We start from the raw sequence: 22,637 nt of genomic DNA, 5'->3' as shown, positions 1-22,637 counted from the left end.
ATTGATTGCCAGTATATGTTTTTTTATATTAGCTGGGGGGGAAAAAAAATCAAAACACAAGGGGAAAGCCTGAATTCAACTTCCAGTTTTTGTAATGACTTTTGTTTTGAAACTGTGCAATGATACAGACTGTTAATACAGGTGTTTAAAATAAATGGAAACATTAATTTCAGTGAATTCTCAATCTCTGTACTTACGGCAGAATAATAACCTTCACGTGACTGAAGTGTTGCAAAGGTTTAAACTCTTCCCTGATGTAAATGTTACACTGATTACCTTGTAATGAATATTGGAATCTTTAAAAAAAAAAAAAAAAAAAAATAAAAATTAACGTCTGGAGGATGTAGCATTTTGAAAGAAATGCATTTTTTCCCTCCTTTATTGAAATGGTTGGTTTAAGTTCTGTTGAAATACTTGTGTCCTGAGACGAGCTGGGAGATGGAGGAGGATTAAATATCCTGTTAAAAGAGAATTTATATATGATACCACTAGTTAAGAGAAAACTGTCAGTTAACTGTGAGGTGTGTGTATTAGAAATATGCAGTTGCCTAAAGAGAAATTGCAAAGACGTAGAACCCCTTATTGTTCTCTGTATTTTGAATTCTAAGTGGTGAAAAACATGTGTATGTGTATGAGAGTTTAAAGCAAAAATAGCTTTTGATACCTCTTACCTTTTATTCCTGCCTAATCCTGGTTTTTTAATACAAGCTGCATGCTTAACTTTCCTGATGGAAGAGTGGCAAAAAATACCCAGGCACTAAGGATGTATGTGTAGTTCAATAGCTTAATCATAAACATTTCATTCCAGACTTTGGTATTTCATGTCTCTCATTTTGTCAGATGATCTAGAAAGAACTTCAAGATGAAATGTTTAAGTTCAAGTGCATTTATACTGGAAAAAGGCTAACTGTATGAATGCAGTCGAGACATTGAGTTTTTTTTTTTCCCATGCTTGCTAAATTTGTATGTAAATAGCAACGAAAGCTTTGAAATAGCTTTTGTAGGACTGAGCTTGGCTTCTAGATCCTTGATGTTAATTTTCCACTCCTTAACCCATAGAGACTTGGACAGCACTATTGGTTAGTATTGATGCTTGAAGTCAAGAAGTCATTCACTAATTCATATGTTGTTCTACTGATTCACCAGTGTTGGCAGAAGTTAAAAGCGAGAACATGTTCATGTGACTATCTATTTCTGTTAAAAGCAGTTATAAAATACTGTCTTCAGTTATGAGGATTATGTGCACATTTGGCTAATAGGACAGCTTTTCCAGTTCTTTTTTTAAAATGGTATTCTAAAATCTTGCAATGCTACTCAAGTAATTCAAATTAAGTTACGGTCAGAAAGAGGCAGCTTCACTTCAGAATGGTATCAGTTTCAGACTTCTGTAATCAGCTGTTTAATGGCTTAGAAGTGGGTTCTTATCTAGTGAAAAAGAACATGATAGACATATTTGAAAGATTAATGCAAAGTGTTTTCCCCTATATTAATTCTGCAGGCACAAGAATCTCAAACCAAGAAATTCAGGTCAACAGGGGCAGGCACCACCTGTGGGCCAACAACAGCAAGCAGCTCCAAAGCACAAGACAAATGAGAAGCAAGACAAAGGGGATAAGCCACAGAAACGCCCTTTGACTCCTTTTCATCATCGTGTATCTATCAGTGATGATGTTGCCATGGAGGCAGATTCAGCAAGTCAGAGGCTTGTGATGACTGCACCAGACAGTCAAGTGAGATTTTCAAATATCCGAACTAATGATGTAGCAAAGACTCCTCAGATGCATAATGCTGAAATGGCAAATTCACCTCAGCCACCACCACTTAGTCCTCACCCGTGTGACGTAGTTGATGAAGGGGTAGCTAAAGCTCCTTCTACTCCTCAGAGTCAACATTTCTACCAGATGCCAACACCAGACCCCTTGGTTCCCACAAAAACAATGGAGGACAGACTCGATGGCTTGTCTCAGCCTTTTCCAGCTCAATTTCCTGAAGTTATAGAGCCTACAATGTATGTTGGTACTGCAGTGAATTTGGAGGAAGATGAAGCTGATACTACTTGGAAGTATTACAAAGTTCCAAAGAAAAAGGATGTGGAATTCTTACCACCTCAGCTTCCAAATGATAAGTTGAGAGATGATCCAGTAATACCTGCTGGACAAGAAAACGTAACATCAGTTACAGAGTAAGTAGTGCTTAATACTGTAGTAATAACATGAGAAAGTGAGGAAACTGAAAGGCCAAAGGCAGTAGTTTCTTGTTATAAGCAAGCTTGTCACTAAAGCGTAATGTGGTTTTTATCAGCTCAAGCAGTAATGCTGAGTGTGTGAGTGTAACTATCCGTGCTGTCTGTATACGAGAAGATAATATTTGTGAAATGTGAGCATGAAGCACCGTTAAATATGTAGTAAGACTTTCCAGCTTTTTTCATTAGAACTCTGATTTAGCAGATGGCAATGAAGTTTGTCTGCTGTAAAATTAAGCTGTAGCCAAATTATGCCTATTTTGGACTTAGTGTCCCGTCCTATTCCCTGTCCCACCCCGACCCCTAACTTTCTTATTTTAATACTTGCTTTCTTTGTTATTTGAAGAAAGTGTGGATGGTCTTGGCTGCAGGCTTACCCTGTTAAAAGTTTCTTCTACCTCAGTTCTGCTCTTGTCTTTATTCAGAAGAGCTTTTAGATTTTGAAAGCTGCTATTTAAATGGCTGATGGGAACAATGAGGAAGCTAATCTGGTTTCCTGGAAGATGTTAACTTTAATGTAGGCTGCAAGTACTTTCTAATATCAGAGATTTGTCTTTGGAATAAATAACATAAACTGGTGTTCTTGCACATGGTGCATTCTCTCTGTGTTGTTGTTCAAAAGGCTTAAGGATTTGAGGTTATCATTCAAAGCAAACAAGTGAGTGGTGTGTCTACTGTTACTCTTGGATCTCAGATCATATGGGAAATCCTTATTCATTAAGCAAAGCTTGTCTAACTTGAAGAAATAGTGGGACAGTCAGGTTAGATCTTTGTTAGAACCTCAGCCTTTAAGCTACAGGAAATGTATCTGAGAATAGTTATTTTTTAATTTTGTTTTATTTTGACATGAGCTAATACTGTCTGAAATAAAGTATGTGTTGTCTATAGTTATTTTAAAAAAGGATTTTGTTGAATAAATATAAAAACCCCAAAACCACCACCAAACCCCCCCCAAACCCCATAAGAACAAAAAACTTGAAACAAAACCATTTGGTCTTCTGTGTTGTCTCCTTTGCTCTTGTACTGCATAAGAAATTCTTCCTGTCATCCATCCTTTACAACGCTTCCTTCTGAGGACATGCCGCGGGAAAAGGATGGTAATGGGGAGCAACAGGTGCTGACAGGACTGTTAATAGCAGTCTAAACTTAACGTGATTGGGATGTGGATGCAGATGCAGAGGTGACAAACTTTGGCTTAGGGTTGTGATCGAGGGATTAAAAAATGCATCTTGAATGCACTCAGAGTTGCCTCTATCGACTCACTTGCTGTTGATTATTTTTGGTTCAAAAAAAATTTTTTTTTTCTTGTTCAGGTGAAAGGAGACTCTTAATGTGACCAGTATCAAATTATTGAGGTGCCTTTTTCTTTTTCTAAGAGATAGTGTGTTTCACTTGCGGTAGAAGAGTTGAAGCAGCTACTCGCCAGACTGAAATTTTATGTTGATTTTGTGTTTTGTGGCTGGCAGTGGAAAGCCACTGATGGCAGTCACATTGACTTTGCTGCATTGGAAACCTGTGAGAAGTAAATATGCTGTAGATCTGTTCTTGTACGTGTTTTCTTAGCCATATCTTTTTGTCTTCACTGTTTAAGAGTTTATATTAGCTAGTGCATGTCTCGACTCTTTCAAGATGTGCATTTATAGTATTTTTAGTGCTTTTTTTGACTTGAATTCATTTCAGCCAGCCAGATCGAGAAAGATATGTTCTACTTCAAAATTATTTTTTTTTTCTCTTCAAGACATGGTCTTTCCTTGTATGGCTTCTGGCTTGATTTAACAACTTATTGAACTTTATTCCCCCCTCCCAGTATCTGGCTATTAACTTCTCTTCCTCTTTGGTTGTCAAAAATACTGGAAACTGCTGCTTGCTTTTGCTATGTATTTTTCCTGGTGTTTAATTCCTTGTTCCTAGAAAGTCATTCCCATCTTTTAGTTTTGTTTTGTTTTCCTGATGGTAATTTTTGCAGGACTTAGAAAAGAGGAAATCCTGAACTCCATGAAGTGCTACTCCAGATGTAAATGCCGATGGTGCTTGACACAAAGCCGCACCCACTGCACTGTTGTCTGGGGCAGTTGTACTGTGGTGGTCATGCCTAAAACAAGATTTTATTGAGCATGGGTGACCAGCAGGCATGGATTTGACAATGATGTTGGTTGTGAGGTGTTTCTTTGGAAAGCTTATTTCTAGAAAGTCTTTTGACAAAGTAAAACTGTTTCTTTGTCCTTTCTCATACCATGTAGTTGACAGGGATGTATAAGGCAGCAAGGAGGACTCTGAGGAATCACCATGCCTTTTTGTGTGCAGAATTTTGAGGCTGAACTATTTGAATTGTTCTCTATCACGCTTTTCTTTCTGGTCTCTCAGAGGAGAAATGTAAGCCTATCTTATTCTAAACCCCAGATTAGTGTCTGCATCTAGGCTGTCAAAGCCAAGCCCTACTAGTTGTGAGACACATGATTTTCTTATGGGATAGCATTTCCTTTTGGATAAAGGCTTGAGAAGGGAAAGAACAGATATGTTGGAACTTGTGTTTGGACTTGAAGTATTCCTCTCTAATCTTAATCCTTGCAATGTCCCTTTTTCATTTCATGTGAGACTTCTGTAAATGCTTCTCACTGGTCACTCTTGCTGTTTGGGAGGAAGGAGGTCTTGGAGCAGGTAGAAATTGTGTACCTATATTAGTCTGACACTCCTGAAATACTTGTTTTTGAAGGAATAAGGCACCTCACATGGTGCCTTTTGTATACCGGGATACATAAAATAAGGTTGTTTGAGGGCCATATGTATAGCTAATAATAAGGTAGTTTTCTACTTGCCAATATCTCTTTTTGCCGATGCAATGTTGTATCTGTGAAACTAACGAACCTGATACAAAAACTTAATTTCTCTGTACTTATCAACTCCATTTTTGGTTCCAAATGTTAAGAAAAGAAAAATACTGACAAAGGCAAATGTGTTTATTTTAGTCTCATTAGTAAATTAGATATTGGTGTGTTGCAAGCTTCATTTGTATTGATATAAGTGATACAAATGTCTACTAAACATAGTGGCATTTATGTGCTCTAGTAGGGGTTATCGCTTGGGCTTTTTGGATAGCCAGACTTTGTGTACAACAGAGTGTTGGTCTGTTTGTGTCAGGCACAGCTGGGTATTGGGAGGGTTGGCATACTACTTACATTTAAATGAATTAAATGTTCAGGAATTAGATTCTTAACGTGGAATATTCAGGTTTAATGACTTCTTTCTGATCATTTGTTTGATCATGGATTGGGAATGGCAATGAGTAGTTTTTTAACCTGGTGAGTATCTTTCAGTGGATATAGATAGTTTAATACAGTTATACTTGATAATAAATGACAGCTACGACCTGGGATAAATTACTAATCTTTATCTGAATTGACAGTGCTTGAGGAGAGATGGGCAGAATGAATCACACTGCTGTATCTGACATGTGTAAAGAGGTTATATTAAATGACTAACGATTTAATCTTTTTCCCAAAAAGTTTTCTGAAGCTGGGGTGGAAAGGAAGAAAGTGGGAAGGGAAGATGAAGTAGTTCTTGTAAAGGTTGTGTGATAGCAAAAATATTTCCACATAATAAATTATAAATAATGTTTTATGATTTTTTAATTTTTCTTCTGTGCAGATTAATGGTGCAATGTAGGAAACCTTTAAAGGTTTCAGATGAATTGGTGCAACAGTATCAGAGTAAAAACCAATACCTAGCAGCAGTAGCGACGGAAGCTGACCAGGAACCTGAAATCGATCCTTATGCTTTTGTTGATGGTGATGTGGAATTCTTGTTTCCTGATAGTAAAAAAGATAGGCAGAACATTGAGAGGGAAGCCGGGAAGAAACACAAGGTGAGTAAAGGAGTGAGGGTACAAATCAGTGATGAGATTAAAACCAATTGCTGTAGTAACCAAATATAATTTAAATCCTTCTCTGTGTATTTAGAAGTAATTAAAAAAAGAAGTATTCTAGCAGAAATGATCAATGAAATTATGCAGCGTGCCTCTAACTACATTTAAAATATTTTTTGGCACACTGATGGTGCTATTGCATAGGGTTTATGGCTTATACTGGGAGAACACTGCTGGATCAGAAGAAAAACCCGGTTTGCCTCGGTAGCCTTTCTGTAGAAATGGGTGACAGAAGGTGCTTGGGGAAGAGGGGAAGAACAAGGCAAGTGCTTTGTTCATGTGTGGAAAGGTTTGGGGATGGGTGAGGTGAACTCTGACTGGTTGCCTGGACAGTGAATTGATTTTTATTTTTTTCTTTCTTCCTTATGCTTTAGCCAGTACCAACTATATGAGGCTGCTACTTAAAACAAAAGTATACCCTCCAAAAAAGGAGAAAATATAACTGTGTTGGGAACTTGTATAAGAAATAAATTTGCTTATTAGGCCTAGTTGTGTCTGTATGCACTCCTGGTATTGAGAGTTTCATTCAATAACTAGTATAGTTAATGTATAGCATTTGATATCAAATGTTTTTCAATAAGCTGTTGTAGCAAGAATCCACAGCTTGCTTGCTTAAATTTATCCCCAACACAAAAGCTAAGATTTATATTCTTATCTGTGCTCATCATCTGTGTGTTTCTAGCATGTTGTCTGTATTCAAAGCTTCCTTCTCACTGAGCAAGTACACTAACCAGACTCCCAGACTACACGTTGCTGAGCTAGAAGGCTAATGAGAACCTGACACTTCTGATATGTGCAAGAATTCCCATAGGGAGATAAAGTGCCCCCACCTCCCCAATTAATTTAAGCAAACTTTTCTACCTTTTTTTTTTTTTAATAGGCTGAGGATGGGACATCTAGTGTTACAGTTTTATCCCATGAAGGAGAGGATGCTATGTCTCTATTTAGTCCTTCTGTCAAGCAAGGTAAAGAGACTTTTTTTTTTCTCCTCTTTCAATTGTGCTATGTTAATGATCTCTTGAATAAGTCAATAGATTCTAATAGGCTACTAAGTTTTTACTTTATGGTTTGCATTTCCCTGTCCCTTCAGAATTAGGAATCTGCTTGGAACACATTTTCTTTGCGCCTTACAAGTAGATGTTGGCTATAAAATCCAAATGTTATAAAGTTAAACAGACCTCACTTTCATGTGTAAGGTAGTTGAGTGGAACTGAGAACATATTTCCCCTCCTCCTCTTTTTTTTTTTTTTTTTTTTTCCTTCCCCATTTCCCCCCCCCAGGTGTGGAAATAGTTCTTAAGACATCTGGTTTTTTTAAATAAATATATATCGCCAGAGTTTTTGTAATGTTTGTTTTTCTTTATAGAAGCCCAACGTATTGCTGCTCATGCTCGCACTGCATCAACTAGCCTGTTCCATGAAACAGATTTAGTGGTCTCTTATACTGACCTTGACAATCTCTTCAATTCTGATGAAGATGAACTAACAGTAAGTGATGTGCAAAAGTAATGGCAGCTGCTAGGCAAAAACCTGCAAGGAGCAAGCATGTCTTTATGGTTTTGGGTTGGGGTTTTTTTTGGCATTTATAGGAGAGTTGCAAAATGTGCATATAAGCAAGTGCTGTGGCTCCTCTGTAGCAGACATACTGTTCTGGTTGACTCATACAATCACCAAAAGCTTGTTTGTATCAGAAATATCTTATATCCTTACTATCCAGACAGTATAAGCTTCTTGAATATATCTTTAGTTATAATTTTACAGGTTTGACAGTGGTACTAGTGCTCTTTTCCCATAGTCTAGGTTCTGTTTAACTAGTCAATAAAGGTAATACTGAAACAGAACAAAAACTTCTGAAAGAGAAGAGGCATTTAAACATGCGGACATTCTGCCAAATAAGCTGCTTCATTGCAGCAGCTATTATCTTGGAACAGTTTCTCTTGCAGTCTCTGATACCTCTGAATCCATTATCTTTCTAGTTTCTATTTCAATACTGTTTATAATCGGTTGTCTTTTTTGAACTGTACTTTGCTCCATGCTTAATCCTAAATCCCCTTACCCAGACAAAATGCCCATCAACTTTAATGGGAGCTGTAGCTGAGTAAGGGCTGAAGGATCTTAATAGCCATCAAAGGTCATCATTATATAAAGCAAGTGTATTTGTTCTTAAACATGAAGACTCTTATTTTCTATAGACTTTAGTACTGTCTAAACATTGTAAAATATCTCTTGTTCTTTTAATTTCAACAGCCTTTCTTCCCTGTACCTCTTGTCCAGGATTTGTATTTCTCTGTCTTTTCTGTTCATGTGGTAACATCAGTAAAGTTAGTATGGCTTTGGGAGTATGTATGTTTTTTCTGATAGGTTGTGGGCAGCCTTTTTTAATAAGTCTGTTAACAGGCTGAGAGTTATATTATAACTGGTCTTTCATTTTAATAGCATCATGACTTGATGGGAGAGCATTCTCCAAGTTACAAGTTTTGAGGGAGGACAAGTGTAACCTCAACTACTAGCATTGGATTTCTGATTTATTTTATTTTTTCTAAATACTATATGAAGTCTCAGCTTTGTATGTCCACTGCACATGAAATTTCCTGTCAGCAGGTAATATGAACATGTGTTCATGTCTAAAGTGATTTTATTACAATGCTTCTTTTCTTTCTTAGCCTGGATCCAAAAGAACAGTGAATGGCGCTGATGACAAATCCAACTGCAAAGAGGCAAAAGCTGGAAATCTAGACCCACTGTCATGCATAAGTAAGCTTTATTTGGTTGGGGTTTTTTTTGTTTGTTTTTTTTTTTTTAAATAGAATACTAGCTCTAAACGTTTGATTGCTAATATGTTGTGGGAATTTGGAAACATACGCTTCATTTGCCCTACTGAAATTTTAAGACAAAGGAAATACTTCAAAATGTTTTCATGCTCTGAAGCCTACTTCTAATCTGAAATTAGGCACTGCAGATCTCCATAAAATGTATCCAACTCCTCCTTCACTGGAACAACATATTATGGGATTTTCTCCAATGAACATGAATAATAAGGAATATGGCAGTATGGACACTACGCTTGGAGGAACAGTACTTGAAGGGAATAGCTCTAGTGTGGGAGCTCAGTTCAGAATTGAAGTAGATGAGGGTTTCTGCAGCCCCAAACCTGCTGAAATAAAGGTAGGTAGTGCTGATGGTCCTGATAAATGTTTCTAATGATTATTGTTCAGTTTATTACTTAATCCTGAATGGGAACTGTGGGAAATCAAGTACAATTTGTAACTTGGGTCCTGCATTATACTGGGGTAGGTAATGCGCATTCTAGTAAGTAGTATACAGTATTTTACCACTTGAACTTCAAGAAAGAGTAATGCATAATTAGTCATTAGTAAGCTGAAGGAATGCATTTCAATAATTGTAGTTCATTGTTTGTTTTGTGTTGGCATATTGCTTTTTGGAGAACTATGGGTGTGAATGATGTTCATATAAATTTAACTTTCTCTTTTTGCAGCTATATTGGGAATTAATATTAAAGAACTACTGCTTGAACTTAGTCACAGTTTTTTGAGAAGCATTTTAATTGCTGAAGTGATTTTACATGTAATTACATAATAATTTACATGTTGATGCTTTACCATGTCTGACTTCTAGGATTATTCTTATGTTTATAAACCTGAGAATTGTCAAGCTTTAGTGGGTTGTTCCATGTTTGCACCACTGAAGACGCTTCCCAGCCAGTGTCTTCCTCCCATCAAACTGCCAGAAGAATGCATTTATCGCCAGAGTTGGACTGTGGGAAAGTTGGATTTACTTCCTCCGGGACCTGCCATGCCATTCATCAAAGATGGGTATGACCTGTACCACAAATGTTTAAGCTTTGTAAGGTGGTCAGTTATCCACACTATAGGTAGTACCCCTACTTGTTTTTTGTGGGTTTTTTTGGTTTTTTTTTTTTTTTTTGGTAAATCTGTAATGAGAAATATATGTGAAGACACATTGTGCTTATACAACTGACAAGAGCCTTTAAAAAAAAATCCTTATGATTAAACCTTACTGTAAGAGATTGTCTTCTCAAAGAGCTTCTTAACTGTGCATGCATTTTATTCGTTGTCTCATTTAAAGGTTTCTTGGGGAAGCTTAATGGTGCAAGTCCAGTTTTAATAAGTAATGAAGTAATGAACAATGAAGACAAATGTAAACTTGGGACTTTGTTTTTGCGGTGGTGTTGTAGGTACTGTAAGCGCTTATTAGGTGGTGCTTCTGTTTCTTAAATTATTTTCTTAAATAGCAGTAATCTCAGCTGTATTGGGACTAGGAAAACATTTCCTTTGATTGGAAGCTATGCCCAGTGTGACATTGCCTGGTAACAGTAGTATTGCAGTAGGCATTTCTGTAATCTGCATTTGGTAATGACAGTCTTGCTGGCAGTTCTTCTTGAAGAAGATATTTATTCCTTGTTCTCTTCTGCATTAGTAGCTGGTATAAATGGATTAGGCAACGAGGCTATGCATTTATGGATAAAATTAAATGAATATTAAATCTTGGAGTAAATACTGACCTTGCTTCTGTTAGGGTCATTCATAAGCAATATGTTTCCAGGTCACATTAGCCTTATACGTCTTTGGAGACACTCGGCTGCTTAGGAAAGAAAATGTTAAATGTTTCCAGGTGATACTTTCCTTGTGGGTCCAGCTGAATCTGCTGTTGATAGACCTGGTATATTTTCTTTAGTGTGTGTCAACACAATGTGTAAATAAAACATGAACAAAAAAGGTGTCCTTTAGAGTCTGTACAACCACAGAATTTATAATTTATTCTGACTACACTTGTTTCCTGGAAGCTTTGTGGAAAGGAAAAGATGAAAGGAGGCAGGGATAGATTCTTTAACAGTGCTGTCAGTGGGAGTCCTGCAAAGTCATTTAGAACAAATGCTCTTGAAGTTCCTTGGGGAATGAAAATCTTGCTGTGGATTATGAAAGACTAGTTTAAAAAAGCAAATATTAATTAGGAAGGTCCTTCTTTAGAAATTTGAGACTTAAACTTCAAAACCAGTATGTTGTGCACTTAAAGTATTTCCTTCTTCTTGTGGCTGCTATTAGTGATGGAAGCACTATGGATCAAGAGTATGGCCCTGCATACACACCACAGACTCATACTCCATTTGGGATGCCACCAAGTAGCGCACCTCCCAGTAACAGTGGAGCTGGAATTCTCCCTTCTCCTTCCACCCCTCGTTTCCCTACTCCTAGAACACCAAGGACTCCTCGAACACCTCGTGGAGCTGGTGGACCTGCAAGTGCACAGGGTTCAGTCAAATATGAGAACTCTGATTTATATTCACCAGCTTCCACACCGTCGACATGTAGACCGCTTAATTCTGTTGAACCTGCAACTGTGCCTTCTATTCCAGAGGCACACAGTCTTTATGTGAATCTCATCCTCTCGGAGTCTGTAATGAATCTCTTCAAAGACTGTAACTTTGACAGCTGCTGCATATGTGTTTGCAATATGAACATCAAAGGTGCTGATGTTGGAGTTTACATTCCTGATCCAACGCAAGAGGCCCAGTATAGGTGTACCTGTGGTTTCAGTGCTGTTATGAATAGAAAATTTGGCAACAGTTCTGGCCTGTTTCTTGAAGATGAATTGGATATTCTAGGACGTAATACGGAATGCGGCAAAGAAGCAGAAAAACGCTTTGAAGCTCTCAGAGCTACTTCTATTGAACATGGCAGTGGAGGACTGAAAGAACCTGAGAAGCTGCCTGATGAGTTAATACTGTTGCTGCAGGATCAATGCACCAACTTGTTCTCACCATTTGGAGCAGCAGATCAAGATTCCGTTCCCAAAGTTGGTGCAGTTAGCAACCTGGTACGTGTAGAAGAAAGGGATTGTTGCAATGACTGCTACTTAGCCTTGGAACATGGACGCCAGTTCATGGACAATATGTCAGGAGGGAAAGTCGATGAAGCACTTGTGAAAACTACTTGCTTGCACCACTGGTCAAAAAGAAATGGTAAATATTGAAAATGGCTTATTTTCTACTTGTCCACCTATGAATTTTTTTAAGGGTTCATTTTTTTTTGTGGTTTTCCTTTGTGGCTATTGGATGCTTAAGACTGTTCTTCCACCTGCATGCTTGCATAAACTTCTATTTTAACGGTGTTCAGGATAGCCATTCCTTTTACATTCTGTGCTGGTACCATACTCCAAGTGGAGTGTAGGCCTTGGCTACCATCAATTGTAAATTCCTAACATAAATTTGAAGTATAATGTAAGACCACAGTAACGTCCACAACACTTCACTAGGCTTATTCTTTTAAAGCAGCTTTTGGTGACTGCATCTACAGAGGCTCTGTGGAATGAGTGTACATAGGAAGTGTAGGTGGTTCAAATGGTGACTATTGTCAAGGTTACTGTGGTAGAATTAAACAAGATTTATGATTCAGTTGGCTTCCCCCCCTTCTTTAAGCAGGGGGTGGTAGTTTAATGGCATGTGTGGCAAATAAAGCATTATTGTTGCCTTCACTGTATGTTGGATCTGCCAGAGATTCTTGGATTTTTCTTTCTAGGGCCTGACTAATGATATACTGTCTCATGGAATACCCTTTATTGTGTGTATTTGCATACTTCTCCTCTCAATAATAGTCTTTTCATGCAGCAACTTGAGCGGGGTGAAGAGTGAAGTATGAAACTTTGATAGCAGTTAGCTGCGATTCATAGTTGTTAACGAGAATGAGGAGGACTAACAGTAAAACACAGCTAGGTTTCTGTGTATCGGTGGGGGCTTAAGTTCAAAAGCCCAGGCTGTAGATAAATCAGTGTTTTCAGGCACCCAGGAGAAGACTTGGTGTTACTGTGACCTTGTTATTTAGGATAAAAAGATGTAAAGATAGTTTTATATGGAAGGCTATGAAATTATAGCCATACCAAATTTCGTGTCAGCTTTTTATCTTAAACACTGTGCATTAAATGGCATAGTGGTTGCAAGCTGATGAAACGTGCTGTGACTGTTTGAGGCTTCCCTCGACTTCATAGAAGTGAGCACTGGGTGGCAGTCTGCCTAACCTTCCTTTATTTGGAGGGAAAATCCTGTAGTTTTAAGGGTTGTACAACTTGTTTGTATTTTTTTTCTAATTTTAGGGGGTTTTTTTCCTTAATTTAAATCATAAGATAGTAAGGCTTTCAAGGGAAAAAGGTCTACAGGAAAAAAAAAAATCATCTCTGTTTTTTGTAAGTGGCTAGAAGGGAAAGATGGAGAGCTCTAAATCAGCGTGCTTAACTTTTTATATCGTGGCCTCTGGGTGGCCTGCATTTACATTTCAGAAGAGAGTGACTTTATTTAAAATCAAGGTGGTTTAGGATTCTGTGTTGTTTGTGGAGGGCTTTATTGTATCCTGTTGTTGCAGTAGGCCTTGACAATTTTTTTTCATCCTTTCAGTTGTGGATGTGAGCATGCAGTGTTCCCAGGACATCCTTCGTATGCTCCTCTCGCTCCAGCCAGTTCTTCAGGATGCAATTCAGAAAAAGCGAACAGTCCGGTCTTGGGGTGTGCAAGGCCCCCTCACGTGGCAACAGTTTCACAAAATGGCTGGCAGAGGCTCTTACGGTAAACTGCTGTGTAGACTCCTGTCTGTTAATCTCTGCTTGATCCGGCCACCAAACCTCAGTGTCTGGATGCTGTTCAGCCTATTGGAATTCTAAACAGCATTTGACCTTTCTTTAAACTAATAAGAGCTATTAGACAGGGGAGAATTGTACTCTTTAGAAAAACAGAAAATATTTATATTCCTTAAAACAGTAAATGAATTAAAGATATGTGTATTTAAAACTAACAGCTTAAATTGCACTGTTTATATACACCTGACACTTCTCCAGCTGAGGGACTGAAATTGAAAAGATGGATTTAATGTTAAAAACAGAGTAATTGCTCTGGTTTTTTCACTCAAAAGAATTACTCCATTTTAATTACTCTAAAAATAGCGTAGTTAAAAATACTAGCTTTGAAATGCTTGAAAAAGTGTGCTTTATTGCTCAGTAGTTTCAGAACTATGTTGAAGATCTGAGGTTATCCAGTGTGTTGTCTCTGATAAATATTTGGAGTGGCCAACACGTGATGCACATTTGCAGATACAAGGTAAATTTTGTGCACTCAAGCTTTAAACTGACTTCATTAGCATATGAGATTGATTTACCACTATGTAGAAGAGTGAACTTTCACCAGCAGATCTTTTGTAGCTATATTTAGAACATGGTAATTATATATTTAGAGTACATGTAAATGCATGTTCTTAAGTTTTTGGTTTTTTCCTTCTGTGGTTCTTTATGTATCTACTTAGACTATTTACATTTCTTCCCCCTCTTTTTTTTTTTTTTTTTTCTTTTTTTTTTCTGATCACTGATTGCTTAGACCCTGTGGGGAAGGCTTCCTGGACAGTAAAGATCTGTTCCTGATTGTCTATATACTGATAGAAATATTAAACAACTGTGGAACTTCTTGAGGCTCTGAGAGATTTCAAATAAAAATAATTAGCTGATGCTTTTTGCAGAGGGTTGGATCATACATGCACGTTTTTCATTTGTATCTGTTAAAATGAGAACTATTCTGTTTTATAATTTGTGCTACTTCCTGTTAGATGTTTCCTAGAAGCAGGGTGTTAATTTTAAGCTTTCTGCTTAATATATTGGAAAATGTGTCTTGCTTTTCCAGGAACTGATGAGTCCCCGGAACCACTGCCAATCCCAACATTTTTGTTGGGATATGATTACGATTTTCTGGTGCTGTCTCCATTTGCGTTACCTTATTGGGAGAGGCTGATGTTGGAACCTTACGGATCTCAAAGAGATGTTGCTTATGTTGTGGTGTGCCCTGAGAATGAGGCTCTGCTGAATGGAGCAAAAAGCTTCTTTAGGGATCTGACTGCAATATATGAGGTACATTATTGATGGCAGTTAGCAGTGAAATGGGTTTTTGAAAGACTGTTTCTAATACGTACTCATAACTACTTATCAAGCTTGTCTCGGATGATATAAACACTTGCACAGAATGCTATCTCAGAAAGCTGCTGGAAAGGATTTTAGGAATGGGCACTTGGAAGATAAGGGTTGTTCATGCTGCTCACCATTTCTTTTAGTAATAGCTGTTTTGAGAATCTTTATCTGAGAAACGCCACTCAGTGGTGAAACTCTGTATTACCACTTCAATTGTTTTAGCTACATTTAATTGATTAATTAAATGCATGTATTACTTGGATTGTGATTAAGACTAGAGTAGATGATGTATCAACCTGTTTTTCTTGCATTTAGGAAAACCTGAAACTAAACCATAAAATCACTATACAATGTTTCATACAGGTGTAGTATTCTAGAATTAAAACATTACTTTAGAATATCATAACTAAACTATGAGTTCTCTGTCTCTGTCTATATGACCCTTTGCGTGATATTTAACAGTTTTTAGGGCTTACAGATTCCTTACCTTGCATCTTCTATTCTACCTTCTTTGCAGTCATGCAGGCTTGGTCAGCACAGACCTATCTGTAAGTTATTGCCTGATGGGATCATGAGAGTTGGACCTACTGCTTCAAAGAAACTTTCTGAGAAGCTGGTCACAGAATGGTTCTCACAGACAGCTAATGCCAACAATGAAGCGTTTTCCAAACTCAAACTATATGCCCAAGTTTGCAGATACGAGCTGGGTATGAAATTCTTTTTAGTGTTTCTTATTTCATATAATGACCACTCGCTCCATTCCAGTAGAGGAGAAGAAATCATTGCATTTATTCATTGAGACTTACTGTTTGTTGTAGTTTTCTGGTTTTAAGCTTGGGAGGGTGGGGGGAACAATCCTAAACCCCCATATATTTAGATGTGTGTTAAAATGGCTTCTTATCATCTAGCAGTATCTTTAGGGAATGGCAGTGTTGCTGCCTGACAGGGACTGCTGTTGTCTTTTTGTATTGGTGACTTAGATTCTGAAGCAGTGATTTCTAGCAATTCAACATGGCTGAAAAAAAATTCTTCTTAAAATAGGTTTCTGGATATTTCTGAGTCTTATGAGAATACTGGAATTTGAAAATTTAATACAGGTATTTTTATTTGAGAGGTAAAATGTATGCTAAAGGTTTGCTCTCTGTTTTGTTAAAACTATAGACTTAAATAGATGAAGAATGCTTAAAAACAGCTGCAACATAAAATCTATGCTTTTTTCTGGTTTTAGGTCCTTATCTTGCTTCTCAGCCTTTGGACAATTCTTTACTTTCCCAAACAAATCTGGTCCCTCCCTCTAGCCAGCCGGCCTCTGCTCTGCCCCCAGTGACGGCTAACACTGGAAATCCTAACACTCCATCGTCTGCTCCTGCAGCTCCCACCAGTAGTACTATGACAGCGACATCAAACAGTGCCATGCCTTCTGCAGCAACTACAGCTAATTCAACGTTGACTACCACTGCCCCATCATCCTCTTCTGCCAATGTAGGCAGTGGGATACCAACAAGCAAGCCTTCTTCATTTCCACCTTTTAGCAGTATGAACAATACCACTTCTGCCTCTTTGCCCACTCAGGCTGCAACAGTCCAAAATGGACAAACAGGAGGACAGCAGCAACAGCCAACACTGCAAACAGCAGGGATGTCTGGAGATACTACTTCAGCACCTGCACAGCCCCATCCAGAGGTTTCTGAAAGGTAATGAACTGCAGAGTCAAACATTCTTCGGCAAAAAAACCCCAACCCTCAGCTCCACTAACGTGAACCTATTAATGCCGCTCTCGTCCCCTCAGTAAAAATCCTGTATTTCTCTTCTAGTCACCAGCCTGCTTTTTAGGGAGAATGAGAATTCATTCATGGTGGAGCTGAACTTTTCGGTTCCAGTCTTAGCTGCAGTTCTAACTGCATCTCAATGTCTGCTGTGGTACAAAAATAAACGTTGTCTTTTTACTTCTTTCTCTAAAGAAGGAAAACTCACCAAACTACTAACTTCAAAATAAAGGGGCAGGGTGGAATAGGTAACTGGCACCAGCTTAAAGTTCTGTCTTCTGCTATCAAAGTTATAGTAGTAAAGACAGCTCTTACTGAGAGACTGACCTTGTAGATATTCTTGTTCCCTGGTTGAAGCAATAGAACCCATGTGCTGTTGAGCTTCTGTAATAAAGAAGGCTAAAGAAGAGACAAGTGATACTGAATTGCTGATAAGCTCACATACAAAAATGAAATAAAAAGACTTCCTTACACCACAGTTGACTCAAAGGTCTTTCAGGTTAATATTTGACAATTTGATCTTAGTTTTACAGTAAAACTAAATCATCGTAAAAGTCATCTTTTTGTAACTGGTTTCACAATTTCATTTCCAGCACTATGGATCGTGATAAAGTTGGAGTCCCTACAGATGGAGATTCACATGCTATCACCTATCCACCTGCAATTGTAGTTTACATAATTGATCCTTTTACATATGAAAAAAAGGATGAGAACAGTAGCTCATCTAGTTTGTGGACACTTGGACTTCTGCGCTGCTTTTTAGAGATGGTTCAGGTTCTTCCTCCTAACATCAAGAATATAATTTCTGTGCAGGTGAGCCAACATTTATAGAAACATGCTGAACAATGTATCTTTGCCTTTGGCTGTGTTTTGGAGGCGATAACACCCTCAAGGTGAAAGTTTAATTTGCTTTATAAACATTGATTACAGTTCTACAGCTGTTAAATCATTAAAATTCTAGGTTTTTAAAGCAGTTTGAGTATTGTTAACCAAAGCCAAATCCTGTAGTAGATTCCAAACTCATCAGTCTTATCTCAGAGGAAATGTAGTGGCCTGCTCCAATAATGAGTGAAGTACAGGAAAGCTGCTTGTCCCGTCACCAGAATCTGTGCTGCCAGCCTGACACTGCTGGGCTTTAGCCAGTGCTCCTTCCTGATAGACATCCAACTGTAATGTTGTCAGCAGTTGCAGAACTAGTTAAGAGAGGACATCTTTTTTGGAGGCATCATTAAGATTCTCTTCTAAACAAATTCTTTTGTTCCCCTGAAGAAAATTTCAGTGAGAATAATTGTTTGAAGTCCCACATAGCTTTGGAATAAGTGGCAGGAGATATCCAAGAACCAGAGAAATTTGTTTGCAAAGTAAAATTCTAAAAGCAGCATGCCCAAATACTATCTCAAAAGCCATTTAATCTAATGATGAAACAGTAATATTTCTTTCCCCCTCTGTAATCTGTTCTAGATTGTTCCATGTCAGTACCTTCTACAACCTGTGAAACATGAAGACCGGCAGATTTACACTCAGCATTTAAAATCTTTGGCATTTTCAGCTTTTACTCAGTGTCGAAGGCCTCTTCCAACTTCCACCAATGTGAAAACATTAACTGGCTTTGGCCCAGGTTTAGCCATGGAAACTGCTCTTAAGAGCCCTGATGTGAGTATTGTTAACGTGATTGTGTATATATGCAGATCAGAGGAATGTCCGTGTTTATTAAATCACCGGTGTCTTTCACATTGACTAACTAGAGATCTTGGGAATAATTGCTTCCTGAAACTTTATTGTTTGTTCTGTCATATTTATAGAGACCTGAGTGTATTCGACTATACACCCCTCCTTTTATACTGGCTCCTGTAAAGGACAAGCAAACAGAACTAGGAGAAACTTTTGGAGAAGCTGGCCAGAAGTATAACGTACTTTTTGTAGGCTACTGTTTGTCTCATGATCAAAGATGGCTTCTTGCATCCTGTACAGATCTCTACGGAGAACAGTTAGAAACTTGCATAATTAATATTGATGTACCAAACAGGTAAGAACGAAACTGTTAAATTAATTTTTAGCATGCGTATCTTCTTTCATTCCCCTGAAGAATGTTTGTTTATGATGCTGTAAAAATAACTCTGACTTTTGTAGACTCACTATATTGCAAAACTAGCTAAAGCAAATGGATATTTTCCATATTTTATGCATATTGTTTTGAGTTAAATTTCTAGAAGAACATTATTGGGTTTCGTGTGATTCTTGAGTGTTTCTGTATGTGTGTTTGTACTTCCCACACACACTTGCTGGCTTTTGATGTCAGTGTTGGAGCGTGATTAATTAAAAAAAAAAAAGGCAAGCAAACCGAAGTTGTAATTGATGTAGTACAATACTAACATTCTTGGGTCCTGTGAATGTTCAGGTTAATCCAAATAAGAAGTCCCAAACACGGCAATAAAAACTTGTTGCAGATGAGTTCTAGTTTTGTTTTCCCTTCTTTCTTAATTCTAGAGCTCGCAGGAAAAAGGGCTCTGCCCGCAGACTTGGTCTTCAGAAACTCTGGGAATGGTGCTTGGGACTTGTGCAGATGAGCTCTTTGCCATGGAGAGTTGTAATAGGCCGTTTAGGAAGAATAGGACATGGGGAATTAAAAGGTAATGTTAGCATGTTTAGAGTCTAAAACTTGATTTTAAGCTTTCATTTTTCAAGCATATAAAGTGTCTGCCCCTGTTTCTGGAAGAAAACCTAAATAATTTTAGAGTTGCTTCGTGTATTCGAAGCTTAATGCACGTGAAATTTGCACCACATGCTTACATGTGAAATGGGTATTCTGCAGCAAGCACTGTTCTTCTAGGCAAACCTATGTCCTTTATATCCTCAGACTGGAGTTGTTTGCTGAGTCGCCGAAACCTTCAGTCCCTTAGTAAGAGACTAAAAGACATGTGCAGAATGTGTGGTATCTCTGCTGCAGACTCTCCCAGCATTCTCAGTGCTTGTTTGGTGGCAATGGAACCACAGGGGTCCTTCATTATTATGCCAGGTATTTGAGAAACTCTCTTTTTTGGCAAAAGAATGAATAGCTCAGTTTTAGCAAAACTAAGGAAATACTTCATTTCTCTTCTAAAGATTCTGTATCGACTGGCTCTGTATTTGGACGCAGCACCACTCTAAATATGCAGACGTCTCAGCTGAATACCCCACAGGACACATCATGCACTCATATACTTGTGTTTCCCACATCTGCATCTGTGCAAGTAGCATCGTCAACTTACACCACTGAAAACTTGGATCTGGCCTTTAACACAAACAATGGTTAGTAGATTGGATTTATTCTTGTTTTAAAAACCAACCAAAAAATGCCTTGTCACTCCCCCTATAATAAGACTGTTTATTCTAATGAGCCACAAGATTTATATGGAAAATCACTGGATTTCGGAATGCGTTGTCATATCCTGTACATAGGGAAACTGTAGAAATTCACTGATCTTGTTCGTTTTCTAGATGGAGCAGATGGAATGGGAATCTTTGACTTGTTAGACACTGGAGATGATCTTGATCCTGATATTATAAATATTCTTCCTGCATCCCCTACTGGATCCCCTGTACATTCTCCAGGGTCCCACTACCCCCATGGAGGTGATATGGGCAAGGTAAGTATTAGAGGAAATACAGAGTTGTGTGTGAGTTTTGTTTGGTTTTTCTCCATCTACTAATTTCCTTTTGTGGAATGAAAGGTTCCTATGAAATGTTTTGAATTGATTGGATATTGGATTGTCTTTGCAAGATTCATGTAATGCTTGGATGTTTCAAAATGCTTTGTGTTTTGAAAGCTACAGATAATTTTTATTAAGTTTGTGCTCTCCTAATATGAAACCATTGCCTGTTTTTTTTTGTTTTTGTTTTTTTTTACAGGGTCAAGGTACAGATAGATTGCTTTCAACAGAATCTCACGATGAAGTAACAAATATACTGCAGCAGCCATTGGCCCTTGGTTATTTTGTGTCAACTGCCAAAGCAGGTCCATTGCCTGACTGGTTTTGGTCAGCGTGTCCTCAAGCACAAAATCAGTGTCCCTTGTTTCTTAAGGTAGTGTAACTTCGGCAGTCTGTGCAGCTATCTTCCTGGACAGTCTGTCATAGAAAATTGTGCAGTGTGCAGGGATCTGAATTATGAGAACTATTATGTTTAAAACAAAGTTGGTGCATGTCGCTTAGAATATGTCTGCTTTTACTTCAAGAGAGGTAGGGTTTTAAATTTTTGAGCTTTGGGTTTTAAAGTTCACTTTTTTTTAAGGGAAGAAAAATGATTAATGGAAGTAGCAGATGTTCTAAAGGGTTCTACTCTTCTGATGAGTTCTTTGCAGTAGTCTGGACTCCTTTCTTTTTCTGGCTTTGTGCTATGGTCTTTTGTAAGAATAGGTTGAGTTTCTAGACAGATCTTTGGTTAATGCTAGACTCCTGAGGGGACAGGTGGTAGAGGGGGAAGTACATAAGTGTAATGTAATATCTCATTTACACTGGGTAAAAAAAAACAAACCACCAAACAAAAAAAACCAAACAAACAAAAAAAAAACCAAAAAAACAAACCACTAAAAAAACCCTCTGTATGTATTGCACAAAGCATAAAAGCTAGGTTTTCCATGTCTGTTGCCAAGTGATAGCCTTTATGTCATCTGTCTGGATGTTGTCTGATCCCTTTATCTTTTTACAGCACAATCAAGACATACTTGACACATTTAAGGCTACACATAACCACACAGAGAAACTTTCTGTATTAACATTATTCACTTTTGACTTAAATTAGCATCTCTAATACTATGCTTTATTTTCTAATGATACAGATACATCTTCTGCAGTCTTATTTGTGTCTGGATTAGCAGTTCCTCTTGGCCTAAGCTCAGCTGTGGCTTTGGTATAAGACACTTTTTTTGAATAGAGGATTTATTATTTACCCTAAGCAACTCTATGTATGGAAAATAAATAGACCAGTCTTCCAGAAAGCAACTGAACTTCCAAGTCTGTATATTACTAGACATCTTGGGCCACTTGAGTTGCCTTTTTAATATTCACTTAATGTAGCAAAGGGATTGAAAAAAAAATTCCTAAAATATATTGTTACTAGCACTGTGCTTTTAGGAGGGATCTGCATGCATTTCCTTTATATTCTGATAATTCCTGAACTTGCTGATGGTCTAGGTATAAGATTTGTTTTGGCTTCTGTGTCAGAGAATAGCAGGTGATTGCAAGGTACAGGCTGACAACACATAAGGAAGAAAATAGGCTGTAGTTGAATTAGGCAGTAACTGCTGGCATCTTTCTTCCATTCTTAGGCCTCTTTGCACCTCCACGTGCCTTCAGTGCAATCAGACGAGCTACTCCACAGTAAACACTCCCATCCACTTGATTCTAATCAAACTTCTGATGTGCTCAGGTATTTATGATTGATCACTTGCAAAAATATTGTGCATATCATTTTTAATACTGCTGCAGTGAAGCTACATATTTGTTTTTCTTTGCGCTGCTGATATCCTTAGTATATCACAGAGACAATATAAATTGCTGTGCTTTGAGTGATTAAAAGATGGCTTTATTACACAACAGTGAATTAAAACCAACCATCTCTAAGCCCTTCTTTACTAATCAGTGTTGATTACAACTGAAAATATTTGAAAGACAATGAGTTTGTCAAGCCAGAAGGGAGTTTGAGGTGTAACACAGAAGATGGTGCATAAAGCAGTGGAAGATAGTTACAGTTAA

At 37.8% G+C, this 22,637-nt stretch overlaps 1 protein-coding gene across 1 annotated transcript in view; it reads left to right on the top strand.

Moving 5' to 3' along the window:
- MED13 (mediator complex subunit 13) overlaps positions 1-22,637 on the top strand; it is a 60,108-nt gene that overhangs the window by 33,011 nt on the left and 4,460 nt on the right. Inside the window, exons 9-29 of the mRNA XM_049804035.1 lie at positions 1,499-2,182; positions 5,888-6,104; positions 7,045-7,129; positions 7,530-7,651; positions 8,827-8,917; positions 9,114-9,328; positions 9,800-9,996; positions 11,248-12,164; positions 13,590-13,757; positions 14,859-15,082; positions 15,657-15,846; positions 16,368-16,833; positions 17,499-17,718; positions 18,367-18,558; positions 18,708-18,931; positions 19,393-19,535; positions 19,763-19,921; positions 20,008-20,193; positions 20,383-20,531; positions 20,794-20,967; positions 22,211-22,311. Of these exons, the coding sequence (XP_049659992.1) occupies positions 1,499-2,182; positions 5,888-6,104; positions 7,045-7,129; positions 7,530-7,651; positions 8,827-8,917; positions 9,114-9,328; positions 9,800-9,996; positions 11,248-12,164; positions 13,590-13,757; positions 14,859-15,082; positions 15,657-15,846; positions 16,368-16,833; positions 17,499-17,718; positions 18,367-18,558; positions 18,708-18,931; positions 19,393-19,535; positions 19,763-19,921; positions 20,008-20,193; positions 20,383-20,531; positions 20,794-20,967; positions 22,211-22,311 (5,124 nt within the window). The remainder of the gene's footprint in view (positions 1-1,498; positions 2,183-5,887; positions 6,105-7,044; positions 7,130-7,529; positions 7,652-8,826; positions 8,918-9,113; positions 9,329-9,799; positions 9,997-11,247; positions 12,165-13,589; positions 13,758-14,858; positions 15,083-15,656; positions 15,847-16,367; positions 16,834-17,498; positions 17,719-18,366; positions 18,559-18,707; positions 18,932-19,392; positions 19,536-19,762; positions 19,922-20,007; positions 20,194-20,382; positions 20,532-20,793; positions 20,968-22,210; positions 22,312-22,637) is intronic.

Source organism: Accipiter gentilis, chromosome 6 (assembly GCF_929443795.1).
Source record: "Accipiter gentilis chromosome 6, bAccGen1.1, whole genome shotgun sequence".
Taxonomy (NCBI): domain Eukaryota; kingdom Metazoa; phylum Chordata; class Aves; order Accipitriformes; family Accipitridae; genus Astur; species Astur gentilis.
Note: the sequence above shows the minus strand (reverse complement) of the source record. Positions and strands in the feature narration are given on the sequence as shown.